Source organism: Eumetopias jubatus, unplaced genomic scaffold (assembly GCF_037043125.1).
Source record: "Eumetopias jubatus isolate StellerSeaLion01/CBP00866 unplaced genomic scaffold, mEumJub1_p1.0 scaffold_11, whole genome shotgun sequence".
Lineage (NCBI taxonomy): Eukaryota > Metazoa > Chordata > Mammalia > Carnivora > Otariidae > Eumetopias > Eumetopias jubatus.
Window position 1 is genome coordinate 86198283 of NW_028274817.1, and position 20905 is coordinate 86219187.

General features: G+C 42.5%; 1 protein-coding gene across 3 annotated transcripts in view; it reads left to right on the top strand.

Moving 5' to 3' along the window:
- Positions 1-20905, top strand: part of ZNF41 (zinc finger protein 41) — a 44225-nt gene that overhangs the window by 7883 nt on the left and 15437 nt on the right. For all 3 annotated transcript variants that reach the window (XM_028113467.2, XM_028113469.2, XM_028113468.2), the window contains exon 2: positions 11297-11633. In XM_028113467.2, the coding sequence (XP_027969268.1) occupies positions 11562-11633 (72 nt within the window). In that variant the 5' untranslated portion in view covers positions 11297-11561. The remainder of the gene's footprint in view (positions 1-11296; positions 11634-20905) is intronic.

Genomic DNA, 20905 nt, shown 5'->3' on the forward strand with positions numbered 1-20905 from the left:
GTTAGTTATAGTTTTTGTGTTGATCTTATTTTTAGCAAGTTGACAAAGTTAACCTTTATTCCAGGTTTTCTAAGAGGTTTTTTTAAAATCATGAATGGGTGTTGGATTTTGTCAAAACCTTTCTCTCCATCAATTGATATGATCATGCGATTTTTTTTGTTCTGTGGCCTGTTAATATGGTAGATTACAGTGATTTATTTTCAAATATTGAACTAGTCTTGCATTCCTGGAATAAGCCCCACTTGGTCATGGTGTGTAATTCTCTTTGTATATTGTTGAATTATATTTGCTAATATTTTGTTAAGAATTTTTGCATCTATGCTCATGAAGGATATTGGTCTATAGGTTCCTTTATACTTGTTTTGGTTAGGTAATAGAATAATTCATCAAGAAACATACTATTTTCAAATACAGGTGACGACAAAATATGCAAAATTTGCTATGCAAACCGTGTATAAACGTGGGAAAACATTAGCACATCAATGATGTATTTTTTGTACTCTTTGTCTACTTTTGGTATCAGACTTTAGGGAATGAGTTAGCAAGAATTCCCTTTTCATTTTCTGGAAGAGATAGTGTGGGATTGGTGTTAATTCTTCTTGAGAAGTTGGTGGAAGTCTCCAGTGAAACCATTTGGCCTAGAGATTTATATTTCAAGAGTTGTCTTTTAAATTGCAAATTGAATTTCCTCCATAGTTATGAGACTATTCAAATGAACTATTTCATATTGGAAGAATTTTGGTCGTTTGTACTTTTTGAGGAATTGGTCCATTTCATCTAAGTTGTCAAATTTATTATTGTATTCCTTTATTATTCTTTTGATGTCTGCAGGGTCTATAGTGATATCCCCTGTTTCATTCCCGATATTAATTATTTGTGTCTTTGATTTTTTCTTTGTCAATATTACTAGAGGCTTGTTTATTTTATTACTCTTTTTGGAATACCAGCCCTTTGTTTCATTGGTTTTTTTCTGCTGTTTTTCTGTTTTCAATTTCATTGATTTCTTTTTTAAAAAGATTTTATTTATTTATTAGAGAGAGAGAGAGCACAAGCATGGGGAGGAGCAGAGGGAGAGGGAGAAGCAGGCTCCCCACTGAGTGGGGAGCCCAACGCGGGGCTCGATCCCAGGACCCCGGGATCATGACCTGAGCTGAAGGCAGATGCTTAACTGACTGAGCCACTCAGGTGCCCCCAATTTCATTGATTTCTGCTCCTACTTTTATTATTTCCTTTTTTCTGCTGGCTTTGGATTTATTTTGTTCTTCTTTTCTAATTTCTTTTTTTTTTATATTTTATTTTTAAGTAATCTCTACAACCAACGTGGGGCTCAGATTTACAATCCTGAGATCAAGAGTCACATGCTCCACTGACTGAGCCAGCCAGGCGTCCCTTCTTTTCTAATTTCTTGAGACGAGAGTTTAGATAATTGATTTGAGGCTTTTTCTCTTTCACTTGTAAACATTTAGTGCCATAAATTTTCCTTATAGCACTGCTTTAGTTTATGGAGCAAAGTATTATGCACTGGTTATCAAATCCCAGGGGACCACTCCAAACACTTCTGCCTGCTGCATCTTGGTATCAGAGTCACCAACGAAAACACAACACAGTGAAACACTGAATGGAACAATGCTTTACTTGCATAGAGAAGAGACAGAGCAAGATCAGCATCAGTAGTATGTATCCTTTCCTCATAGCTAGCGGGTCCCCTGGCAGTCAAATGGCAAGTAAGCATAGGAAAAGATCCTTCACTCCATTAGTTAGCAAAGAAATATAAATTAAACTGAACTAAGATACTATTCACACCCCTCTCATATTGCAGTGGAAGGACCCACCCACTCCCCCATGGAGTCTGAAATACTGAAAGCTAGGGGCATGCCTAAGAGCCACTGAAGTACAAACTTCTACAGAACAAAATAACACACACTGAGTTCAACATAGGGAAAGATATTCCTACACAAGGCAATAACCCAGCACAGGCTGTGTGGGCTCTTTGTCTCTTGGTAAGGAAGTGTTCCAGGCCCAAGGTCCATTCTTATATGGTCAAGGAGGGGCTAAAGGATTGACTGTATCCTACAAATTTTGATATGTTGTATTTTAATTTTTATTCAGTTCAGTGTATTTTTTTAATTTCCCTTGAGACTTCCTCTTTGAGCTATGGATTATTTAGAAGTATGTTGCTTAGGGTGCCTGGGTGGCTCAGTTGGTTAAGCGACTGCCTTCGGCTCAGGTCATGATCCTGGAGTCCTGGGATCTAGTCTCACATCGGGCTCCCTGCCTAGCAGGGAGTCTGCTTCTCCCTCTGACCCTCACCCCTCTCATTCTCTCTCTCTGTCATTCTCTCTCTCTCAAAAATAAATAAAATTAATAAAAAAATTAAAAAAAAAAAAGAAGTATGTTGCTTAGGGGCACCTGGGTGGCTGTCGTTAAGTGTCTGCCTTCAGCTCAGGTCATGATCCCTGGGATCGAGCCCTGCATTAGGCTCCCTGCTCAGCAGGAAGCCTGCTTCTCCCTCTCCCCCATCTTGTGTTCCCTCTCTCACTGTCTCTCTCTCTGTCAAATAAATAAATAAAATCTTAAAAAAAAAAAAAAGTATGTTGCTTAGTTTCTAAGTGTTTGGGAATTTTCCTGTTACCTCTTTGTTTTGATTACTAGTTTCATTCCATTGTGGTCAGAGAACATACTATGTATGATTTTAATTCTTTTACATTTGCTGAGATTTGTTATATGATCTAGGATATGGTCTATGTGACATATTTTCTGTGGGCACTTAAAAAGAATGTGTATTCTGGGGCGCCTGGGTGGCTCAGTTGGTTAAGCGACTGCCTTTGGCTCAGGTCATGATCCCGGAGTCCCAGGATCGAGTCCCACATCGGGCTCCCTGCTTGGTGGGGAGTCGGCTTCTCCCTCTGACCCTCTTCCCTCTTGTGCTCTCTATCTCTCATTCTCTCTCTCTCAAATAAATAAATAAATAATCTTTTAAAAAAAAGAATGTGTATTCTGTTACTGTTGCATGGAAAGTTCTATAAATGTTGCATAGATCCTGTTGGCTAATGATGTTCATGAATTCTTTTATAACCTTGTTGATTTTCTGTCTGATTGTTCTTTCAGTTGTTGAAGGAAAGGTATTGAAGTCTCCAACTATAATTGTGATTTTGCCTATTTCTCCTTTCAGTTTTATTAAGACTTTCTTCATATATTTTGCAATTCTATTGCATGGTGCATACACATTTAAAATTGCTATGTTTTCTTGGTGGACTGACCCTTTTATCATTATGTAATGTCCCTGTCTGTCCCTGGTAATTTTCTTTACTCTGAAGTCTACTCTATCCAATATTAATAAATCCATTTCTGCTTCCTTTTAATCAATGTTTGCATGATATATCTTTTCCATCCTTTTACTTTCGACCTACATATATCATTATATTTGAAACACATTTCTTGTAGACAGTATATAGCTGGGTCATGATTTTTGAAATAGAACCTACTAATTTCTGTCTACAGTTGGTGCATTTATACCATTTGCACTTTATGTAATTATTTAAATGTTAAGGTTTAAGTCTGTCATATTTTGTGTTTGCTGTCTATTCTCTCTGTTTTTGTTTCTCTTGCTCTTTCTCTCCCTCTCTCTCTGTCTCTCTCTCTTTCTCTCTCCTTGCCCTTCTTTGGGGGTATTTGGACATTTTAAAGAATTCCGTTTGATAATCTAGTGTTTTCAGGGGGATCTCTTTATATAGCTTTTTTAAACCGGATATCCTATGTATCATGTAATATATACACAACTTATCAGAGTCCACTGGCATCATTTTACCACTTGCAGGGAAGTGTGGAAACCTTACTTACCTCATGTCCCTTTATCCTCCCCTATTTATAATATAATTGTCTTAAATATTTCCTTTACATGCATTGAGCACATTAGATGGTGTTATAATTTTCACTTCAACTGTCAAACATAATTTAGAAAACTGAGGAGAAGGAAAGCATATTATATTTACCTATATTTTTGCTTTTCCCATGTTCTTTCTTCCTTACTGATGTTCCAAAATTCCTTCTTTTATCATTGCGTTTCTGGTTAGAGAAATTCCTGTAGCCATTCTTTTATGGTAGGTCTTCTGGTAACAAATTCTTAGTTTCCTTCATCTGAAAATGTCTTGACAGCTCTTTGATTCCTGAAGGATATTTTCTATGGGTATAGGATTCTAGGCTAACAGTTCTTTTCTTTCAGCACTTAAAAAATGTTGTGCTATGTCCTTCTGGTCATAGTGGCATTTTCTTCCAATAGAAGGCTGTTTTGTCTACATTGAAATTCTGATGGTTAGTGTAACCACCTTCATTAATTATCTTAGCTGAATCTTCTGGAAAATTTGCTGCAGCTTCCATACCAGCACTTGCAGCTTCACTTTACACTTTTATGTTATAAAGATGGCTTCTTTCCTTAAAATTCATGAACCAACAGGGCGCCTGGGTGCTCAGTCAGTTAAGTGTCTGCCTTTGGCTCAGGTCATGATCTCAGGGTCCTGGGATTGGGCCCCCGCATCGGACTCCCTGCTCAGTGGGGAGTCTGCTTCTCCTTCTGTCTCCTCCCCCGCTCATGCTCTCTCTCTCTCTCTCAAATGAATAAATACAATCTTTTTTAAAAAATTTGTGAACCAACCTCTGCTAGCTTCAAACCTTTCTTCTGTAGCTTCCTCACCTCTCTCAGCCTTCAGAGAACTAAAGAGAATTAGGGTCTTGATCTGGATTAGGCTTTGGTTTAAGGGATTGTTGTGGCTGGTTATATGGATGTGGTTTGTGGCATCCCAAAACAATTACAATAGTAACATCAAAGATCACTGGCCACAGGTCACCATAATAAATATAATATTAATGAAAAAGTTTAAAATATTACAAGGATTACCAAAATGTGACACAGAGACATGAAGTGAGCAGATGCTATTGGAAAAATGGCGCTGATAGACTTACTTGACAGAGTTGCCATGAAACTTTAATTTGTAAAAACTTCACTATCTGGGACACACAGTAAAATGAGGTATGCCTATATTTCTTTGCTGAGATTTTCTGTTGTCTCATTTGTGTTAAGCATTTTTCATAATTGGCCAGTGAAGCATGTTTATGATGGCTGCTCTAAAATCCTTGCCAGATGGGGCACCTGGGTGGCTCAGTCAGTTGGGCGTCAGACTCTTGATTTTGGCTGGGGTCATGATTTCAGGGTCATGTGATTGAACTCCACATTCGGCGGAGAGTCTGCTTGGGATTCTCTCTCCCTCTCCCTCTGCCCCTCCCCCCTCAAATAAATAATCTTTAAAATAAAATAAAATTATATTATATTAAAAAAAATAAAATCCTTGTCAGATAATTCCAGCATCTGTGTTATTTCAGTGTTGGGATCTGCTCAGTGTCTTTTCTCATTCGAGTTGAGATTTTCCTGGTTCTTGGTATGACATCTAATTTTTCATTATGTTCAGGATATTTGGGTATTAAGAGGCTCTGGAATTTATTTAACTCTACTGTTTTAACAGGCCTCCCTTGACAGAGCTCCGTTTGGTAAAGGGAGATGTCACCTCATTCATGACTGCTAGGTAGGGATGGAAGTCCAGGTTCTCCACTTGGCCTCTTGGGGGGGGGGGGCTCCTTTTTTCTTTTTTAATGGCAGGGGGAGGAGCTGAGGGAGAGGGAGAGAGAGAATCTTAAGCAGGCTCCACACCCATCTTGGAGCCTGTCATGGGGTTCGATCCCACAACCCTGAGATCATGACCTGAGCTGAAATCAAGAGTCAGATACTTAACCGGTTGAGCTACCCAGGTGCCTCGGGGTGGGCTCCTTTTTATTGCCTAGTGGGGGTAGGAGTTCATGCTTTTCACTAGGCCTCTGCTGATACCACCCTGACTGGGAGGGAGCTGGGTACCTTGTCACTGCTTCCCATTTGATGTCCACTGACACTGTTGGCAGAAGTGCCCTTATTACTGCTGAGCCCTAGTAGGAGCGCCAACAGCCCTCCTCCGACATCACTCAGTGGAGAGGAGGAAGGACACCTCTGGGTGAGGATGGAAGCCCAGACTCCCCACATTGTCTCCACTGTCACCAAAGGGTGGGCGAGGAGGAGGCAGGTGTTACTGTCCAGCAAGGAAGAAAGCTCCAGCACCCTAATGGACTTTCTCTGATACCACCTGGGCAGGGGGCAGGGGGTGAGGGGCAGGGTGAGGGGTTGAGGGTGCCTTCTTATAGTTTGTCAAGGGTGGAAGTCTAGGCTCTCCACCTGGCCTTTGCTCTTAGTAACGGTGGTAGGACCCCAGTGTTTTTGTGGTGTTTGGCCTGAGTAGAGCCATCATTGTCTGAAAGTTTTCTGTCTTGGTAGACTGCCTCTTGCCTGGTCCTTTGACTAGAGAGAACAGGCTTTTATTGGGGCAGTTTTTGTCTGCACCATTGGCCTTTCTAAGTTGCTGGTTTCTCCAGCACCAAGTCTAGGATATATGAGGCTAAAAGAAAACACAGAGAACTCACTGCCATGTCATTTTTGGGGTCTCAGGATCCCTAGCCAATCTGCCCTCTTCACTCCACCTTTCAGAATCTTCCTATGTTTTTTTTTTTTTAAGATTTTATTTACCTATCTGAGAGAGAGAGTGAGCAAGAGAGAGAGCACAAGGCAGGGGGAGAGGCAGAGGGAGAAGCAGACTCCCCACTGAGCAGGGAGCCTGATGCAGGGCTCGATCCCAGGATCCTGAGATCATGACCTGAGCTGAAGGCAGGTGCTTAACTGACTGAACCACCCAGGCGCCCCTCTTCCTATGTTTTATATATAATGTCCACACTTTTTAGTTGTTTATTTAGCAGAAAGAATAGGTAAACTAATATCTACTCCATCTCCAGAAGAGGAAGTCTCCATAATTATGATTTTGAAGATTTCATGTGGTTTCATGCATTTGTGCTGGTTTTATTTGTATATATTGAATGGCCCTAAAGATTTATGCAAAGGTTTATGTACTTTTTATTGTATATTTTATTATTAAAAATGGACCCCTTTGTTAATCTATTGAGCACTTTGGACTTAATTTCCACTCAATAATTTATTTCTAGATCTGCTTTCAATTTCTTACATTTGTCTGGTATATTGTATATTTTTAAAATCTTTATTTAATTATGACATAATGTAAGAAACTGCACAGATTATGCATTTAGCTTGATGATTTTTTAACAGACTGAGTGAACATGCACAACCACCACCTAGATTTAGAAATAGAACATCGCTAGCACCCAAGAAATACCCCCTTGTGTTCCTTTCCAATCACTAACCTCCTCCCAAGGGGTACCAACAGCCTGACTTCTAACAGCATAGATTAGTTTGACATGTTTTTGAAATTAATATAAACATAATCATACAGTATTGATTCATTGCTCTTTTGGGTCTGGCTTCATTGGCCAATGTAATATTCATGAGATGAGATTCATGCCTGTTGTGCATAGTAATTTGTTCATTCTTGTTACTGTATAGTACTTCCTTGTATGAATATAGGACAACTTGTTTATCCATTCTGAAGTTGATGGGCATCTGCATAATTTTCAGTTTTGAATAAAGCCACTCTGAACATCATCTTACTAGTCTTTCAGTCAACATATGCTCACATTTCTCCTGAGTATATTCCTAGAAGTAGAAGAGCTGGGTCACAGGCTATTGCATGTGTTCAGCTTTCATAGATAACACCACACAGTTTTACAAAGTGTTTGTACTATTGTATGCTCCTCAAAAACAATTTATGAGTTTCCATTGTTCATATCCTCACCAACTCTCTTGGTTATTTTCCATCTTTTCCATTTTTAGCCATTTCTGGTGGGTATGAAGGAGTATCTGATTGTAGTTTAATTTATATTTCCTTGCTAACTAATGAAGTTGAGCATCTTTTCCTATGCATATTTGCCACTTGGCATATCTTCTTTGGGAAGTGCCTGTTCCCTTCTCTCTTTTCCTATTGCTCCTATTGATTTCTAAGAATTCTTGATATATTTGAGATATGAGTTGTTTGTCAGATACCAGTATTACAGTCATCTTTTCCCACCGTGGGATTTGCCTTTTCACTCTTTTTTTTTTAAAGATTTTATTTATTTATCGGGGGGGGGGAAGCACAAGCAGGGGGAGCAGCAGAGGGAGAAGCAGGATCCCTGCTGAGCAAGGAGCCTGGTGTGGGACTCGATCCCAGGACCCTGGGATCATGACCTGAGCCGAAGGCAGACACTTCACCAGCTGAGCCACCCAGGCGTCCCTTGCCTTTTCACTCTTAATTTTGTCTTCTGATGAGCCAAGGTCTTTAATTTTAGTGTGGTCCAATTTAATAACCTTTTATTCTACCAGATATCAAAACTTGATATGAAGCACATTAATTAAGACACTATAGTAGTGGTCCACAAATAGACAAATAGACCAATCAAAACCCAGAGTCCAGGAATGAACCTCCACATAGACGGTTGCAAAGCAACACTGCAGAGCAGTGGAGAAAGGACAGTCTTTTCAATAAGCCATGCTGGATCACCTTGATATCCATATGGAAGAAATGAATCTTTTTTTAAACAAAGATTTTATTTATTTATTTATTTATTTGACAGAGAGAGAGCGTGCACAAGCAGGGGGAGGAGCAGGGGGAGAGGGAGAATTAGACTCCCCACTGAACAGGGAGCTCAACTTGGCCTGGGGCTTGATCCCAGGACCCCAGGATCATGACCTGAGCCAAAGGCAGATGCTTGACTGAGTCACCCAGGCGCCCTGGAAGAAATGAATCTTGACCCTAACACTTACCACACACCACAATCCTTCCCAAGAAGGTTATAAATCTAAACATAAAAGATAGAACAATACAAATTTAGAAGAAAACATTAAACATCTTTATGACCCTGAGGTAGGCAAGGTTTTCCTAACTAAGACACAACGAGTGCCAACCATTACAGAAAGAATGATAAATAGCATGGCATGTTTCTGTCCAATGCTTCATTTCACATCTTTGTCTTTTTGTTTTAGATATGTGGCACCTGTGTATTGTTTTTGTGAACCAATCCCATTGTCTTTATCTTTTATGGCAGGATTCAGCTCATTCAATTTAGTTGAATTATAACATACTAAATTTTGTGCCTTCTATTATTTTATGTTTACTATTTATTTTATTTGGTTGATATTTCCACTCTTTCCCTTTTCCTATTTTTGCTGGTTTGGTCACATTTCTCATTCCCCTCTGGGTTCTTATTATCTTGGAATTCTGATAGTTTGGGATTTTGATTATATTTATCAATTTCTGCTAGTAGTTGCCTTCACCTTCCTTAGAAATATAATTGTCTATATTTTCTCTATTACTAGATCCAATAATGTTATAATCGTATTTGGATCTAGGAATAGAGGTGCATAATTTGCCTTCTCCTCATTTTACTCAGTAGATTTTCCAGGGTCTTTTAAATTTTCCACTTAGTAGTAATCTTATTTATTCCATATGCCTAGTTATGTTATTTTTCTTTATTCAGATATAACTGTATATTTCAAGAATCATTTCTGAAGACTGCTTTCCTCTGATTTTTGAGGTTTCTGTTACTATTCAATTTATAATTGCTTAGACTATTCCCTTGAGTATTCTCCTGAGCTAGGAATGGTGGCATTTAATGTTATAAATGTTTTTATGGCTAAACTTGTCTTTTCCTCTGACAGAAGAATAGTATCAAGCTAGGATGGGTTTAAAATTCTCGGATCTCAGCTCCTTTCTCTCAGTAATTTGCAGATATTTTCTTCTAATATGATTCCTATCACTGCAAACAAAAAGTCTAGTGCCGTTGTGAGCCCTTTCCATTTTAAATAACGTGTTGTTTCTGCCTGGAAGTGTTGTAGGTTTCCTTTTTGTCCTCTAAATTCAATGCCACATCAGGTTTGGGGTTGATTTGGTTCCTCTGGGAGTCAAGGATTGGGGGGATTTCTATGGGGAAGAATCAATGAGGTAGGGTCCAATAGAATTAGATAATCTAAAGCCTATAGCTATGATTCACATTGGGGCAGTGAGGTACAGTCTTGGGAAATTCTTGAGGTTTTATAAGAGTTGGGGATGTCAGTGTCTGAAGTCATTGATTAGCCCACAAGAGTTATTGATTGGAACACTGAGGTGGCAAATGATTGCTTGCAAGCCTGGGATTATAAATTTTTGGGAGTCAGTTTTGGTGGCCCTATGCGAGTCATTGATTGAGACTTGTGGATATTGGTAAATGCAGGGCTGTGTGAGTTAGTATGTGATGGACTATTATTGAAGGTATTATGGGAGTCACTAGTTCTATATATGGGCTGTGAGTTATGGGGTCCTATAGGAGGTCAGGTTTGGCCCCCAAAGGGCATTGAGTGGATCAGTGGTTGGTTTTCTATTGAGGGTGTATTGAGGGTGTTGGTGATTATTTGGGGAGCCTGTGGAAGCCAGTTGATGGTACCATCTGGGACACGGTTTTGTCAAGCAGTGTGGGTTACTGATTTAGGAGCCTGTACAGACATGCTAGTTTTCAGTGCCCAGATGGGAGTTGGGGGAGGGAGGCAATGAGTTTATGTTTTCATCTATGGCAGAAGAAGGCGAGCTCTCTAAGTTGCCCAGAACATACACTGAATTATACAGAAGCTCAGTTTATGCACATGTGGCACCCCTAGCCAGAGCACTTTAAGAGCAGCAAGGAAATGGAAATAATGTTTTTTGTGACCTGCCATATACAGAATACCATATGGCATAGTAGTGAAGAAAATGTACCCTGGAGCCAGGCATACCTGGGTTTGAGTCCCTGTCCTTCCCCCTAATCTGAGTGATCTTGGGGCAAATTTCTTAATATCTCTGAACATCTCTATCTGATGATAAATGGGAATAATACTAATAGAATACCTAGTTCACAGGATGAGTTTGAAAATTAAATGAGGTACCTGCCTTGCACCTTATAATAATAGCAATATTTAATATCAATGTAATATGTTCCAGGTGCCAAGTAGGAATGATTGCTTTGGAGGCATCATATCGTATCATTTAATTCTAACAACCCTATGAGACAGGTGTTTTCTTTTTTCTTTTTTCTTTTCTTTTCTTTCTTTCTTTCTTTCTTTTTTTTTTTTTTTTTGAGACAGGTGTTTTCATCCTCAGTTTTAAGATGAAGAAACTCAGACTGAAGTGACTTCCCCCAGACTCTAGCTAGAAAGTAGAAGATCTGGAATTCAAACCCTCATTCATTTTATACCAAGTTTTATGAGTATTTTTTTCACATTATACGCTAACATTTGGTGTTGGTTTTACTGAACTTCTCTTTTTCACAGTATCCAGCACAGGGAGCTGCTCCCTTGGTGCCCCCAGGAAGCATTTTGTGGGGTGAATGGTGACTGACCACGTGCACACTGGCTCTCCAGGGTTTCTTGGAGTCTCTGTGGAGCCCCTGGGCCAGACCCCGAAGCAGAGTCTGTAGGACCTACCTCCTGGCCCCAGCAGCCCTGATTGAGTCCCCGGCTGCCCGGCTGGCTTCGAGCTCCTGGGAAGAGCAGAGTCATCAGCAAGAGAGCCCTTGAGCTGAGGCCCAGCGGGAACATGCCAGCTAACCGGAGTTCTCCCCAGTGGTCCTCGGTCCTGGCTGCAGAGGGATGTGTCAACTTGTGTGAGGTGAGGAGGGAGAGGACTCCAGGGGCAGGAATTCGCTCAGTGAGGAGACAGCCCTGACCTGTCACCAGGGCCTCAGGGGAGGGGCAGGTGGGTCACAGAAGTGGCAGATTCCAGGCTCCCAGGTCACCATCCTCCTGCTGTGTGAGTACCACGTGGCTGATGTCCCACATCCAGAGCCCTGTGTGTTTCAGTGGACATGTGATGGAGGAAAGGTGGGATGGGAGGGTCACCCCACATCTGGGGTCCTAGCCAGGGAGACGCTACCCCCGACCCCCAGCATAGGCCCTGCACTCTCCATTGGCTCTTTGCAGTTGCTCAGCGGATCACCCCCTGCCCCCAGCCTCCTTTCCCCCTTGTCTCTGGGGATTTGCTGCTTCCTCCTCTATCCTGATCTAGGGCAGAAAAATCCCTTTTCTCTGGAACTGAGAGGATGGCAGGGTAATAGGGCAACAACAGTCTCCAGGGTCCTTCTGGTCCTTCCTCCTCCTTTCAAAGGTGATAAAATGCCCTGAGAAGGGACATGACTTGCCCAGGCCTCTTGGATTGTGAGTAACAGTGTTGGACTGGAACCAGGTCTCCTGAATGTGTCCTCCACCCTCACCACACCACAGCCAAGACCAAGTTGCCCCCTAAAAGTTCCCTTTGAGCACCTGCATGGCTCAGTCTATTGGGTGTCTGCCTTCAGCTCAAGTCATGATCTCCAGGTCCTTGGATAGAGCCCTGAACCTGCTTCTCCCTCTCCCTCTGCCCCCCTCCCCGGCTGGTGTTCCTTCTCTCTCTCTTTCAAATAAATAAATAAAATCCTTAAAAAATAAAAAGAAAAATAAATAAAAATTCCCCTTGAGAATCTGTAAATAGGGGAAGATGATGAGAGAGCCAGACCCTGCCTGACAGCTCCCTTCTTCAAACCCTCCTGTGAATGCTGTCACCTCTGGGGCAGGCTTCTTGTCACAGGGGCTCAGGGTCACATGGTCATTAGGATAATATTAAACTTTAAAAAATTATTTTGATTTTTATTATTTCATAATTTCATTATTTCACAATAAAATGTTAGAGAATGCAGGTAAACAAACAGAAGAGAATAAAACATTACTTGTAATTCCAGCATTACCCAAAGTTAACCATTGTTAACATTTAGGTATATTTCCTTTCAGTTGATTTTTCCTTTGTATGCACAAGTGTGCATATATGTGGGTATATGTGTGGGGCTGTGGGTGTGCATACATACCATACACATATACATTCTATAGCTCAAGTTTAAAAATGGAATCACAGTATTTGGTTGCCTCCGTTTTAATTTGACAGCTTAACATGATTTTCTAGGCATTAAATATTTTTTCTTCATATACACATAATGCACAGCATTATGTCCTTTGGATAAACTTGAATTAATTTAACCAATCCACTGTATGTGCATTTAGGGTGTTTCAGGTTTTCTGTTGGGATTAACACTGCTGTGGTAAAATTCCTGCACTTAAGTCTTTTTGTCCAAGTCACTGAAATTATGTTTGGGTCAAAGGTATAAAGGCATTGAATGGTAAACGAATTGCTGCCTAACCATAGTGCCCTTCCACCTATGGAAGTGTTTAGGCTCTGCTCCATCATATCAATCACAGACCCACAGTTTGAGGCCACAACAACATGGTACTCCCCAGTCTTTCTGCAGGTGGCTCCTTGCCCAGCCAGTGTGTGGAAATTTCTAGACAAAAGATTCTGGGCTCTACAGGGCACATTTCTCCACTCATCTCTTCTTTCCCAACCACAGACCTCTGACCCTTTGCAAGAAGAGATGGAAATGACCAAGACCCTGTTGAGTGTTATTTATTCACTTATTTATTTGTCAGGTTTTTGGCTTTTTCATTAGATGTCAGGGAGCAGAGAATGGGCAGAGATACCGAAGAACCAAAAAAAAAAAAAAAAAAGTGTCCACAGCGGTAGGGAACAGCTGGCGGGACCAGGAAATAGTGGCTGAGGCTGAAAAATAGGCAGAAGGGTCAGTAAGAGAAAGAGGGATGAGGAACAGCTGATGGGACCACGGTGCACTTACTGGAGATGGAGGATAGCCAAGGGGCCCAGGGCGCAGAATGAGAGTGCAGTGGAACAGAGGAAATGGGAAACAGAAGCCCAGAAGCCAGGGGCAGCAGAGAGACCAAGACGTAGTCATCAGGGGCTAGAGAGGTGGAGAGAGGGAAAAGCCAGTGGGTCCAAGAACAATAAGAGGGATCCCAAAATAGGAGGAGGGACCAGAAGGTAGAGGGACCAGATAGCAGCCAGAGGGAGCAGGGACCATCCGGAGGGATGAGAAAACAGAAGATTTGGCCAAAATGGAAAGAGCAGATAGGTTTGGTGTTCTGGGCAAGAACCTGTGGGACAAGCAACTTCACAAGGCACCAGGGTTTAGGGGAGTCTGAGAAGATGGGGAAAGGTAGAGGTACCAGGGAACAAAAAAATAAGAAAGAATGGGAAGGGAGTGGATAGCAGCCAGAGGAAGCAGGGACCAGCTGCTGAGGCTATAAACAGGTGGGGGGGTGGGGAGGGGACAGACCCAGGGATAGTTGGAAAGACGGAGAAAGGCCTCCCAGGCTGAGGAGTAGCTGAGGACATCAGGAGCCACACAGAACAAGGAATAGTCTCTGAGGTTGGGGAACAGCAGAGGGAAGAACAAAACTGTACTGGGCACAGAGTGCTAACCAAAGGTCCCAAGGGCTAACCAGAGGACTAGGGAAGCACAAAGTGGGCATTAAAAGTTTATCTGGTGTTGGAGAGCAGCCTGACTGACCAGAGAACAGCTAGAGGGACTAGAGAACAGCTGGAAGGCATAGTATCCATTCCTGAAGCTAGTTAGCAGCCAGAGGGCCCCATGTAGCAGGCACTGGGGTTAAGGGCCAGTTGCAGGGGCGCCTGGGTGGCTCAGTCGTTAAGCATCTGCCTTCGGCCCAGGTCATGATCCCAGGGTCCTGGGATCGAGCCCCGCATTGGGCTCCCTGCTCAGCGGGAAGCATGCTTCTCCCTCTCCCACTTCCCCTGCTTGTGTTCCTGCTCTTGCTAACTCTCTCTCTCTCTCTCTCAAATAAATAAATAAAATCTTTAAAAGCGGGGGGGGGGGGCAGTTGCAGAAGCCAAGGAGAGGCTGAGGAACAACCAGAGTTCCCTGGAATAGGGTGACAGGGGTTTCCTGGGATGTGGGACTTCAGTGCTAAAATAGGGAAAGTCCTGGCAAACGAGACAGTTGGTCACCCTACCCAGGAAACAACCAGAGGAACCAGCAGATAGTCAGACATGATGTAAGTGATGGAGAAGGTGAAAGTACAAAATCAAGCATCATGGTGGAGTGCCCAGAACTGGTAGACTTTGGTGGTCAAGAGCCTAGACTAGGACCTGGGTCGACCAGCTCTCCACAAAGTGTGCTGCTCCCCACCCCCTGGAAACCAGATGCAGGTGTGTCAAGTGAGGGTGTACTAGAAAGGCATTCCAGGTTTGCCCAAGGCACAGGAAAGAATTGGGACTAGAGAGCAGTCAGGGGACTCAAAGGGCAGTCAGTCTGTGTCCACTAGAAAGAATAAGAAAAGCTCATCAGGACCAGGGAACAGCCAAATGGACTAGTGCCCAATCAGAAGAATGGTGCCGCAGACTAAGGATCAGCTAGAGGGGAAACTGTCGAAGGAAATACAGGACAGTCAGAGGCACCAGGGCTCCATCTGAGCAGTCAAAGGGAAGAAGAAACGGGAGGCTTGGAACAGTTAGAGGAAGCCAGGGACAATCCGGAAAGAGACCAGGGGTACTCAAAAGGAGCAAGCAACATTTAGAGGGAAGAGTAAACAAGAGGGACCAGGGAAGGGTCCGATGGGGACTACGCAGAGGGAATAAGGACCAGCAGAGGGAGCAGCAGAGAGAAGTATGAGCTGGGAGTGGGCAGGGGAAGCAGGGAAAAGCCAGAGGCAGCTGCGGAGGGGTACGGAATGGAGAACAGTGAGAGGGAACAGCCAGAGGGAGCAGGAAAGACCAGAGCAGCCCCAGCCAAGGGCAAGCATAGAGAGAGGCTAGGTATCTGGCCTCTGGTGAGGGCACAGGGAGCCAAGAACTCGCTGCACACTTGCAGACAGCCTCGTAAGCACCACTGAAGCCCTTCTGCGAGGCTGGGACAGGGTGTAGAAGGGCAAGGTCGTATCACAGTGAGGCAAGCCCAGAAGTGGGGGGACTGAGCCCAGAGCCAGCTGCAGGATGGGCCAGAGCAGAGGGCCAGTGAGTGGTCAATTCTGGTAGCCCAGCACGGTCCCGGGGATGAGAGCACGTAGTGTGCTGGCTCAGAGGATCCTGAAGGGAGGGAGACAGGAGAGCCATGTGGGTCGCTGGAGAGCCATGAGGAGCTGGAGTGGGGATCCTCACCTAGGATGAGGAAGTCCTTGTAGGGGTCCTGGTGGTGGTAGGCACATATGCCATCCTTCGTGGTAGAAAAGGGATAGGAAATCAAACCTTTTCCTGTGTAGCAGGTGAGGCTGGAATCTGGGGGAGTCTATGTTAGCAACTTTCTACCCAGATTTCTAGCACCAAAATCCCCCTCCCAAAGCTTCTATTTTTTCGGGGAAAGGGATCAAAGAGGGGCATCTGTGGGCAGTGTACTTTGTAAATATTCATCTTGTGTGTCTGTTCATGCTGAGAATGCCTGTCATGGGCTGTGTACACTTTCCCTGGAAATGGGGCCTTAGTGACTCCCAGGGAGGGAGAGACTGATTGACAGTGGTCTTTTGTCCACCAGCTTGGGCCACTGGAGTTGTTAAAACGTTTAACAATGTCAAGTGGTAGAATGTTTTCATTCTTTCACACTGGTTGAAATAGCTACTCCTGCCCTGCCCCCTGAGGCTCCTCCCCGCTGTGTTACCCACACACCTGCCGGTGTCTCCTGGGGTGGCTGGCAAGCTGCTTGGGAGGTTGGGCAGGCAGAATGAGAGCTTCCCTCCAGCCTGACCCCAGGCCTCCCCCGGGTTGACTGCCCTTGGGGGATGAAGGAGGCACAGGTCAGGTGTGTTGCTAGGGGTTCAAGTGGAGGTCCTCCTCTCAGCAACCCTCGGGGCTGTGCTCAGGAGAGCTGGTGGGTGGCGAAGTGCTGGGCATGGCCCAGTGCTTGTGGAGCTGCCTCCAGGAGCTGCTGGTGGTGGAGAAGGTACTATGAGTTCCCTGCACGCTTGGTGCCCCCGAACATTCACTAACAAGGGGAGGGAGACCAGGCCTCCCAGAGGCCAAAGGGGCTTTCGGTGAATAAAGCTTCCTCATTTCCTCATAGTCAAATCATTAGGTCTTTTCTCTGATACGCAGCGCATTTTCTCTCTGGTTTAGGAAATCCTCAACCACCCCAAGGCCTAAACAAATATTCACCTAAATTTTCAACTAGGCGTTTCAAAGCTTTGTTTTTTTTTTTTTTTTAAACTTTTGATCCTTTTGAAATAATTTTAAAATTAAAGAGAAGTTACAGAAACTGCACAAAGAACTATGTACCCCCTTCATCCGAAATAAACCATTAACATTTTGCCACGTTTGCTTTCATTCTGTCCTCGATGTTTGCATGTGTGTTTGTAAGTACATGTATATGGGCATACACACAACTATATTTAAAACCTTGTTTTCTGAACCATTTGAGAGTAATTTGCAGACAACTATTTTTAGTATTTACCCCTAAATACTTCAATGCATATCTCTTAAGAACAAGGACATTCTCTTCTGTAACCACAGTAAAGTTTTCAGAATGAGGAAATTTCACATTGATAAGGTACTAACATACCATGTATTATCTTATTATCTAATATATACTGTATAATATACAGTTTCCCCAGTTGTCTCAAGAAGGTCCTTTCCCCTGATCCAGGATCCAGCCCAGGTTCATGTATCGTGTTGACTTGTCATGTCCCTTTAGCCTTTAATCTGGAACAGTGCCTCAGCCTTTCCTTGACTTTCATGACACGGACCGTTTGGAAGAATGTCCCTCAACTTGGTTTGCTTCTTGCTTCCTCGTAATTAGATATAGGTTATTCCTTTTTTTCTCAGGAGTATCACAGAAACAATGTTGTGTTCTTCTCAGTGCTTCATGTCAGCAGGCATTCAATATCAATTTAGCCTTTATTGATAATATTAACTTTGATTACCATGACTAAGATGGTTATCTGTCAAGTTCTGTAATGTGACTATCTTTCCCTGTGTAATTAATAACTATTTTGGGGGGAGATACTTTGAGGCTATGTAAATATCCTATTTCTCATGCTCCTGGTCACCGATTTTAGCATCCAGTGATGATTCTTGCCTGTAAGAATTAATTACTGTGCTGTTTTCCTAATGACATTTTCTAATCCCATAATTCCTTCCACATTGATTAGTTGGCATTCTCCGGTAAGGAAAAACACCCCTCGCTCTGACTGATGAAAGTACAATTACATGCCAGGCACAATGAGCACACCTTGATTTGCCATTACTCACTAATAGGAACCAGAGCTTCTTGGAGAAATCACTGATTCCAGGGTTAGAGCAGAGAGAGTACAAAATGATCCTGGAAGAACTCATTGTACTGAGAAGTAATAAAGTGCTCAAAAGATGGGGACATGTTGAAAGGACACAGGAGCCACCTGGAAGGAACTCCCTCTGGCCAAACTTGGGACAATTTGAGTAGCAAAATAAATAAATAATGATAGCAATAGATGATAACCCACTGAATAAAGTAGGAAATCACCAGTCCATATAATAGGTGGAGAGGTTTGTAGGTAGGCAGAGAGGGAAGAAAGGAATGCTTCTTTTTGATAGCATTCTGATCTTTTCTGGTGTGCCCACTACTCCAGTCCTTCTGAGGATAATATTGGTAGCTTGTTAAAACTTTCTATTTTTGAAATAATTATAGATTTACTGGAAGTTGCAAAGATGGTACAGAAAGGTCTCACGTAACCGTTTACGCAGTTTCTGCCAGTGGTTACATCCTGCGTCACTTAAGAGTACGGTATCACAAACAGGAAACTGACATTGCTATAGTGTGTGGGTAGTTCTCTGCCATTCATGTATCGATTATTGTGCAATAATACAGATACAGAGCTATTCCATCACCAAATAAGTCACACTTGTGTTGACATTTTACCAGTTAGAATGAAGTAGAGAAAACTTAGCTGCCTTTAAATCCCTTTACCCTCACCGGGTTATATTATAATACAGTTGTCTTAAATATTTCCCCTACACACATGGAGATCCACAACAGACAATGTAATACTTTTTGCTTTGACCTTCGAACGTAATTTAGAAAACCCGAGAGAAGGAATTTGTGTTTACTCATATTTTTGCTTTTTCCATTTTTTCTTCCTTCCTGATGTTCCAAGATTCCTTCTCTCATTATCTCCTTTCTGTTTACAGAACTTCCATTAGCCATTCACTTAGGGTACATCTGCTGGCCACAGATTTTCTTAGTTTTCCTTCATCTGAGGATATCTTGATTTCCTTTTCATTTCTTCTTTCTTAATAACAGCTCTACTGAGATACAATTTACATACCATACAATTTACCCATTTAAAGTGTTCAATTCACTGGTTTTTATATTTATGGATATGAGCAACCATCACCACAATCAATTTGACAACATTTTCATCACCTCAAAAAGAAGCCCCATTTCCTTTAGCCATCACTCCTCCCCACCGCACCTCTGTTCCCTGCCTCCCCCAAACCTAAGCAACCACTAATATACTTTCTGTCTCTATAGGCTTCACTATTTTGGAGAGTTCACATGAATGGACTCATATAATCTGTGATCTTTGTGTCTGGTTTCTTTCATGCAACATAATGTTTCAAGGAACTCCCTCTGGGAAAATCTGGGACAATTTGAGTAGCAAAGTAAATAATGATAGTAATAGCTTATGTATAACCTGATGAATAAAGTAGGAAGTTGCCAGTCCATATAGGTGGGTAGAATTGTACGTAGATACAGCTAGGGAAAAAGTGTAGCACGTTGTACATGTACATGTTGTAGCATGTGTCAGTTATTTAATTCCTTTTTATGGCTGAATAATATTCCATTATATAGATGTGTCACATTTTGTTTATCCATTTATCAGCTGATGTACACTGGGGTGGTTTCCACCTTTTAGCTAGTATGAGTAATGCTGCTATCAACATATGTGTACATGTTTTTATGTGGCCATATATTTTCATTTCTCTTGCGGATGCATGTACCTAGGAATGGAATTGCTGGGTCAAATGATAACTATGTTTAATCATTTGAGGAACCGCCAGATTGTTTCCCAAAGCAGCTGCACCATTTTACACTCCCCTGGCAACATATGAAGGTTCCAATTTCTCCACATCCTCACCAACACTTGCTGTTTTCTGACTTTTTGATTCTAGCCATCCTAGTGGGTATGAGGTAGTATCTCATTGTAGTTTTGACTTTTATTTCCCTGATCGTTAATGATGCCAAGCACCTTTTCATGTATTTATTGACCATTACCACTTCGTTTCTTTTTTGGGGGGTGGGGGGTGGAGCAGAGGGAAAGAGAGAATTTTAAGCAGGCTCTATGCCCAGCATGGAGCCCAATGCAGGACTCGATCTCATGACCCTCAGATCATGACCTGAGCCGAAATCAAGAGTCAGACACTTAACCAACTGAGCCACCCAGGCGCCCGTTACCACTTCATTTCTTAAAGATAGTTTTGCCAGATATGGAATTCAGGGTTGACAGTTCTTTTCTTCGAGCACTTGAAAATGTTGTGCCAGGGCACCTCAGTGGCTCAGTTGGTTAAGCAGCCAACTCTTGATTTTGGCTCAGGTCATGATCTCAGGGTCCTGGGATGGAGCCCTGCATCAGGCTCTGCATTCAATGGGGAGTCTGCTTGAGGATTCTCTCTCGCCCTCTCCCTCTGCCCGTCCCCCCTCTAAAATAAATAAATAAATCTTTGAATAAAAAAGAAAAATGTTGTGCCACTTCCATCTCTTCTCCATGGTTTCTGATAAGAAACCTCCCGTCACTTTAATTGTTTTCCCCCCATAGGTAAGTTGTGGTTTCTCTCTTGCTGATTTTAAGATTTTTTTTTCTTTGTCTTTAGTTTTTCTGAAGTTTGATTATAATGTGTCTTGGTGTAGATTTTTTTTTATTTTTCCTTTTGGGGTTTGCTCAGCTTCTTGAAACTCTAAGTTGATATTTTTGCCAGATTAGAGAAATTTTCAGCCAATTTCTTCAAATACTTTTTCAGCCCCACACGTTTTCTCCTCTCCTTCTGGGATTCTGATGACACAAATGCCAGATCTTCTATTA